General features: G+C 36.2%; 1 protein-coding gene across 1 annotated transcript in view; it reads right to left on the reverse strand.

The window, feature by feature from the left end:
• Nucleotides 1-6,716: 6,716 nt before the first annotated feature.
• The window catches only part of klhl35 (kelch-like family member 35), a 10,882-nt gene continuing 9,128 nt past the window's right edge, over nt 6,717-8,470 (reverse strand). Inside the window, exons 4-7 of the mRNA XM_016489268.1 lie at nt 8,218-8,336; nt 7,953-8,141; nt 7,082-7,270; nt 6,717-7,006 (exon numbers count right to left, since the gene is read on the reverse strand). Coding sequence (XP_016344754.1) covers nt 6,824-7,006; nt 7,082-7,270; nt 7,953-8,141; nt 8,218-8,336 — 680 coding nt within the window. The 3' untranslated portion in view covers nt 6,717-6,823. The remainder of the gene's footprint in view (nt 7,007-7,081; nt 7,271-7,952; nt 8,142-8,217; nt 8,337-8,470) is intronic.

Consider the following 8,470-nt stretch of genomic DNA (forward strand, 5'->3'; position numbering starts at 1 on the left):
TATGAATTGTGAAACATAGTTAGAATTGTGAGATATAAGAAAAATTCAGATTTGTGATATAAAATCAATCAATCAATCATTTATTTATAAAGCACCTTAAAAACCATGAAAGTATACCAAAGTGCTGTACAAGAAAATCAAAAACAATAATAGCAATTAATTAAAATACATAAGTAAATACCTGTAAAATTACACATCAAATGCCTGTGAGTACAAATGGGTCTTAAGACGTGATTTGAACATTTTACATTTACATTTACATTTAGTCATTTAGCAGACGCTTTTATCCAAAGCGACTTACGAGCGGTCTTTGCAATGTGGTCTTTGAAGGTCAGCTGCATCTGCAGAGAGGTCGAAGAACACACAGAGAAAGGAAGATCATTCCATAGTCTAGGGGCCACAATTGAAAATGCTCAATCATCTCTACACTTAAGACGTGTGCGTGGAACCTTGAGCATAATCTGCGAGTTAGATCTTGAGGAGGATTGAATAACTAACAGATCCTTGATGTACTCTGGGGCCAAGCCATTGATGGCTTTAAAAACAAATAACATTTTAAAAACAATTCGTTGTTTAACTTGTAGCCAGTGTAAAGAGGCCAGAATTGGTGTTATATGGTCTCTTTTCTTAGTATTTGTCAGCAGTCTTGCCGCAGCATTTTGAACCAATTATAACCTCGACAGGGACGACTGACAAACCACTCTGGGGCCAAGCCATTGATGGCTTTAAAAACGAATAATAGAATTTTAAATACAATTGGTTGTTTAACTGGTAGCCAGTGTAGAGAGGGCAGATTTGGAGTTATATGGTCTCTTTTTTTTTTTTTTGTATTTGTCAGCAGTCTGGCCGCAGCATTTTTAAACAATTGTAACCTGGACAGGGACGACTGACAAACCCCTGCATATAACGCATTACAATAATCCAAGCGTGAAAGTACAAAAGCATGTGTAACTTTTTCAAGATCATTCTTTGATAAAACTGACTTCAATTTTGCAATCCTCCTCAATTGAAAGAAACTATTTTTTAATACCGTGTTTATTTGATGATAGAATTTGAGCTCAGAATCAAAAATTATGAAGTTAGTGTCATGACTTTTTACACAGGATGAAAACTGGCCCAGACTTGGTTTTGGAGTAAACAATGTGCTTTTTTCCCCAAAAAGCACAATTTCAGTCTTTTTATCTGCGTGTTATCAGCATAACTATGATACGAAATGCCAAATTTATTAAATATAGAGCCCAGTGGAATCATGTATAGAGAAAAAAGCAACGGCCCTAAAATAGAGCCCTGAGGTACCCCATAACTTACAGGAGCAGAAAAAAAGAACAATTATTCCCAATCTTTACAGTGAAAGTTCTACCCTCCAGGTAAGAATGGAACCAATGTAAAGCCACCCCACTTACCCCAACACACCACTCAAGACGCTCCAACAAAATGGTATGATCCAGTGTGTCTAACAAAACAAGACCGACACAATTTCCATTGTCAACGTCCAATAAAATATAATTTAATACCCTAATAAGGGCAGATACAGTACTATGACCAGTTCTGAACCCTGAAACTTTGTCTTTATCCATTATGTCAATCTCTGCTAAAAAAGAGAAGAGAGCTGATGAAACACAACCTTTTCTAGGATTTTTGCAATAAAAGGACGTTTAGAAATTGGACGAAAATTTAGAAGTATAAATGGATCTAGGCCAGGTTTCTTTAACAAGGGCTCCACTTCCGCATGTTTCAAACTCGGTGGCACACAACCCTCTGCCAGACTTTTGTTTACGATTAATAAGATGTATGAACCAATACTATCAAAAACTTCTATAAAGAGACTTGTTGGGATCACATCATTTGTTGATGAAGTGACGTTTAACACACCCATGATCTCAGTGATTTCCAAAAGCGACATTATCTTTAGGGCTCTAAAGGAGCAGCAACAACTCCAAGATCTAACTTCATTGGTGCAATTGCAGAGCGAATACCATCGATTTTATCAATAAAAAACTTTAAAAATCTTTCACAATTTGCAACCGAAGACTCAAGACAAACCGTGACTGAAGGCTTTTAAAATGGAGTTAATAGTATTAAAAAGCACACGAGGCTGGTGGGAATATTTTACTATAATTTCAGAAAAATAATTTGCTCTAGCCATTTTTGCTGCTTCCTGAAATTTAGTCAAAGAATTCCCTCAGCATAATATAAGAAATCTGCAACTTATCCTTCTTCCATTTCCTTTCCGCTCGTCTACATTCTAAAAAACTAGAATTGCGAGATATAAACATGCGATTGCGAGAACAAAGTTATAATTGCAAGATATAAAAAAGTTATAATTTTGAGATAAGCTCACAATTGTGAGAAAAGTCAGAATTGCGAGATATAAACAGTTAGAATTTTGAGATATAAACCCACAATTGTGAGAAAAAAAGTCAGAATTGCGAGATATAAAAAAAGTCAGAATTGTGAGATAAACTCACAATTGAGAAAAAGTTAGAATTGCGAGATATAAACTTAAAAACTGAGAAAAAAGTCAGAACTGTGAGAGATAAAAAAGTTATAATTGCGAGATATATATACTTGCTATCACAAGAAAAAAAAGTCAGAATTGCAAGATATAATTGTGATATATACTTGCGATTGCGAGATATAAAAAGATATAATTTTGAGATATAAACCCACAATTGTGAGAAAAGTCAAAATTGCGAGATATAAAAAAAAGTCAGAATTGTGAGATATGAACTTACAATTGTGAGGAAAAGGTAATAATCGTGAGATAAAATAAGTTTGAATTGCAAGATATAAACTCGCAATTACAAGAAAAAAAGAATTGCAAGATATATAAAAGTCAGAATTGCGAGATATAAACTTACACTTGCAAGAAAAAGTTAGAATTGTGAGATTTGAGATATAAACCCACAATTGTGAGAAAAAAAGTTAAAATGGCGAGATATGAACTTACAATTGTGAGGTCAATTGTGAGATAAAAAAAAAGTTTGAATTGCAAGATATAAAAAAGTCAGAATTGCGAGATATAAATTTAATTTGCAAGAAAAAAAGGCAGAATTGTGAGAGATAAAGTCAGAATGGTGAGATATAAACTTACTATTGCGAGAAAAAGTTAGAAATGCGAGATAAACTCACAAGTGAGAGAAAAAGTTAGAATTGTGGGGCCTAATTGATAAAACGTTGCGTATAAACCATCCTAAATTTGTTCTAAGATCATTTCTCAAAAGTGCGTAAGTGTGATTCAGAGAGAACGAACCTGCACACAAACACACGTGCGTGCGCCTCTCTTCCAGATCTGACGTTTATAAATCACAAATGATCTTGAAATCATGCGCAGCTGACTGCTGTCAGATCTCCGCCTTGTAAACGCCCCCTAATTAATACCATTACCATATAAAAGAGCACACGCCAATATCCGAATTTCTGTGCTTGAGAATGACGAGCACAAAGAAAAAAAACTTTACTGAGTCTGAAATTGAGGTTCTGCTGGCGGAGCTACAGGTTCCTGCGGAACACTTTTTATTTAATCATGTGTAATTATTCTGTGGACAAACGATGTGTGTGTGGTTATATTTTTTCTATTGAGTATTATCAAAATTACTACTTCTAGAAACAACAGAAATAATAATAGTAGTAGTAGTAGTAGTAGTAGTAGTAATTATAAAACAATTAGGTTTCCAAAAGTAAGAATAAACTACGAATTCAAGTAAAATTTTCAGTCATCTTATAAAAAGTGAGCCATCCTACTTTTAAAATCACTTGGTATGACCACTAATAAAAAGTTAAGTATCACGAAATTCTTGCAAAACTAAAAAAAAAAACATTATTGAAAGAAAAATTGGACGTTTCATATCATAATAAAATCTTAAAAAGAAAAAAAACCTGCATGTGATTTGACATTTCTTGATATTTACACAGTTTACTAGAGCTGCTCAAATGTGCCATTAATGTACTGACACAAAAATATATAGTGTATTTTATGCAAATATAACTGATGTAAATGACACGTCGGAGATGCATTTATGCTTTTTTTTTCTATTTTACGCATTAGTAGTAAATCAGGACTCTCTTGTAAAATAAAATAATAAAAAAACAACAACATGGAATAAACTGTGTACAGAAAGCGAGTAAAGAACTCTCAACATTAGGCTACTAAAAAGGTCAGTTTAATCTCGCAAAAACAAAAAATCTGACTAAACTACACAATTAATATCTCACACTGCATCTTTGTTGTTTATGATGAATTCAGTGCTTGCACGTACACCGCTTTTATTATTATCGCAGCTTAGATGTTCAAACAGCTGCAGTACTCCGACTTCGCCACAAGGAGAAGTGCGTACGCCTGCTCAGACCCGGTAAGTACTTTTCCACGTCAAAGACCGGTTTTATAAATATGAACGTTGCCGTGGATTTTAGCGTACGCACACTCTAAGATCAAATCTGTGCGTACGCACATTTTATAAATGAGGCCCCTGAGATCTAAAAAAGTCGCGAGATATAGACTAAACTTACAATTGCGAAAAAGTCAGAATTATGCAATTCTCGCTTTATAACTCGCAAATCCACCACGGAATAAAATAAAAAATACAAGATAATATAAAAGATAATTGTGACTTGTTCTCTCACAATTCCGACTTTTTTCATCAGAATTGCGGGATAAAAAGTCACAATTATATTTCAATTTTTTTATTCCGTGGTGGAAACAAGCTTCCATAGTAACGGGTTACTGGGAAATAATCAGCACAATTACTCCCGACTCGTTAGGAAATAAACTCTTCAGCTGAATTTGGCTGAAATCCAAATTCAGAATGAAAGCAGGTTTGTTTTTGTTTCCATTTTGAATGACCATCTGCTCTTCATCTTTCCATATCAGCTGTGCTTTACACAGAATCTCGATACTTGAGCTTTTAAAGAAACACGAAACTCAAATATGACAAACATTTGCTCTCAGTGGATGAAAGGATTTCGTGTCAGTGAAGAATGTTATCTAGAGTTGGTCTGAAGTGGATGTGATTTATTGAGACTGCAAACAAACGCAGGGACGTGAAGCTCTTCGCCCGCTTTACAGCCGCTACAAAGTCCTTCCTCAGAAGAAGATCTACTGATACATCTGTAATCTGACACATTGAAACGCGCCATACTGCATTCTACTGGACCTTAAGTAGTTTATTTCAGTGGAAGAATTTGAAACGTGTTTAATGTGTCGTCTTAGTCTTTCTCTGGAAACCGTCTGTTCGTGGATGTCTGACGGGACACAAGCGCATCATTCATAGCAGACTTTGTATAAAATCTAACCTATAAATTCCAAAACAATATTTGTCAACCGGTTTATGAACACTCACATGTTCATGGTTCTCTGATTAATAGTCACAGGACAAAAAATTATTATAAAATACATATAAAATACAAAAAAAACAAAATTAAAATATTTTATTTAAATAATGTTTTATTTTTAATTTTAATTTTTTTAGGAAACATGTTACCGTTTCATTAATTTAACACATTCATGTTCACAGTTCTCTGATTAATAGTTATAAACAAATAAAAAAAGCTGACAAAATACTAAAGTAAAAAAAAATTGTTTTCTTTTTATTTTAAATTATTTTAACATTTTCATGAAAATTAGCTTTCATGAAGTCACAAACGTTGAATTACAGGATCAAAACCATCGTTGACATACTGACAGTGTGATGTTATGCTAATATCAGAGCTAATATAGATTAGATATTTAGTTGCTCAACTAATTTTGATCAAAAGAGAGATGTTTTCTAAGTTCATGGAAAATAGTTTCAGTTAAAACACTGCATACATTAAGCATCTTCAGGATATTGATTTTAAACTCGTCTCAGTTCATGCAACATCTTTTATTTGTGCAGTATATTGTTGTTATAAAGCAGTTTGAGACATTAAAAACTCAAGCAACATAAAATGATGCAGTCTTTATTTAAATGTGTATAACATCATATATACAAAGTGGTTAAAACATGTTCACAGTCTATGATTCAGATTCACATTGGGATTTCCAGCAGTTCAAGTCCATAACTAGAAAATAAATCATTGTGTATTATAGAACGCTAATGTTTCCACAAACACAGATGAGAGGCAATACAGCTTCTGCAGTAGTCTTTAATCACGCAGGATTTTTTCCGGTTTGTCAGTCATGTGGAATGTGAGAAACTGATTGTGTCATCATCTGCTTTAACTAGTTCAGCTAAAAACCTCACTTATCCACCTTAGTTTTAATGTAAGAACAGGTTCAGTCATTTTTAACAGTGTGCGAGGCTTCTTGTGTCATTCGTTATTTTAGTTTTACAAAGTCCATTTATGATGCTTGATGTTGAAAACTGGTCTTTGTGGAAGCACGCTTCCTTCATGGGATAATAAAGGTAATTTTTTTTATTCTGAGGCAAAAACAAAAAGGTCACAATTGCAAGATATAAACTCGGAATTATGAGATATAAAATCAATTATGAGATAAACTGAATTGCAAGAAAAATAGTCAGAACTGCAGGGGGAAAAAAGTCAGGACTGAGAGATTCAAACTCAGAATTATGAGATTCAAACTCGGAATTATGAGATTCAAACTCGGAATTATGAGATACAAACTCGGAATTATGAGATACAAACTCGGAATTACAAGGTATAAACTCAGAATTGAGATATATGTTGCAATTCTGACTTTTTTGACTTTTTGACTTTTTGACTTTTATCATAATTTTGAAAACAGTTTTCCATAGGTATTTGTTGTCATATCATAATCATAAACCCACTGGTTGAATGAATCGTGAGTCTCACACATTCTGAGCGGAGTTTGCGTGTGTTTTGGTCAGAGCCGCTGCAGGACGGTCAGACAGCCGTGATAACTCAGGCAGCGGGTCAGCGGCTTCTCCTCCGTCACTTTACCGCTCACCGGGTCGAACGCCCAGATCTGATCCACGGCAACCGAGTGTTCATCACGCCCGCCGACCACATACAGCTTCCCGTCACACGCGGCCAGCCCGCAGCCCTCCTGAAACACACACACGGGTCAGAGCTTGTGTGGTAATGACGGTCTTACGCTGTGAACGCTGAGGCTGTGTCGCACCAGTCTGACGGGCAGCACCGCGGCTCGGCTCCAGGAGTCTGTGCTGGGCATGTAGCAGTAGATGTGGTCCAGCAGACCTCCGGTGACGTAGATGGAGCCGTTGAGCGTCACGGCGCTGATGGAGCGCTGAGAGAAGGGACAGGGCGACACGAACGACCACCTGTCGCTCACCGGGTCATAACACTGGACCTGCGACACACCGGATCATGCGGTCACGTGATGAACATCAAACACTCAGTAAACCTGGACTCTTAACAACTCCATTTTAAAAATATTTTAATAATAAATTACATACTTCATATTTAAGTAGTTCAAGTGATAGATCTTTTCTTTTTCGTATTGTGAAGTAATTTTTTCATAATTTTTTTTATCTCGTGTTGCCTCTCAAGGAAAAAAATAGGAGAGAGAAAATATTTTTTTGGAGAGTTTTTTTTTTAAGATAATTTTTTTACAGAGAAAAACGTTTTTTGAAAAGAATTTTCTTTGGGAGAGAAAAATATTTTTTGGAGAGAAATTTTTTTGAAGAAAACTTTTCTGAAGAGAGAAAATGTTTATTTTTGTTTGTTTTGGAGTCTTTAGGAGAGAAAATGTTTTTTGAAGAGAAAAAGTTTTTGAAGAAAGAAAATTTGTTTTCATGTGAGGAAAAAGTTTTTGGGAGACATTTTCACATTTTCCTGTTTTGAATTCACAGAACTTGTCAAATTTCGGAAATAATCAATAATGCAAGTCCTCCCAAGAGGCACAAGCAAATTGACAATCATTAAATAAATGTTGTGCTGTTCCATGGAAGATCTAGAAAAAGTGCAATTTTGTTTATTTATTTATGTGTATTTGTTCTACATTGGAGACAGTTAGGCTCTTCGGCTCGCACCCGGTCAGTGTTGTTGTGTTCGCTCACAGCTCCTCCGATGATGTAGAGTCTCCCGCAGCAGCTGCTCAGAGCGGCAGAACTGACCGCCAGCAGCAGGTCCGAAACACTCGTCCAGCTGTTCTCATGCGGACTGTAGCGCTCCACGCTGGACAGACGCTCGCGGCCGTTATAACCGCCGACCACGTACAGCTGCACACACACACACACACACGTCAGCACACACACTCACACCCGTCTGACTGAAGGCCGTCTCAGGTCCACTCACCTTTCCACACATGGACATCATCTTATGCCTCCAGCGGCCACGGCTGAGCCCCCGCACACGAACCCATTGATTGAGCTGAGGCATGAAGCGCCACACGTCTGCGCTGTTCAGCTGCCCGCCTACACAGACACACAGACACAGACACAGACACAGACACACAGACACAGAGACACAGACACACAGACACAGAGACACAGACACACAGAAACAGACAGACACACATACACACAGACACACACATAGAGACAGACAC

The sequence above is a fragment of the Sinocyclocheilus anshuiensis genome, unplaced genomic scaffold (genome assembly GCF_001515605.1).
Source record: "Sinocyclocheilus anshuiensis isolate Anshui unplaced genomic scaffold, SAMN03320099.WGS_v1.1 scaffold2267, whole genome shotgun sequence".
Classification (NCBI taxonomy): domain Eukaryota; kingdom Metazoa; phylum Chordata; class Actinopteri; order Cypriniformes; family Cyprinidae; genus Sinocyclocheilus; species Sinocyclocheilus anshuiensis.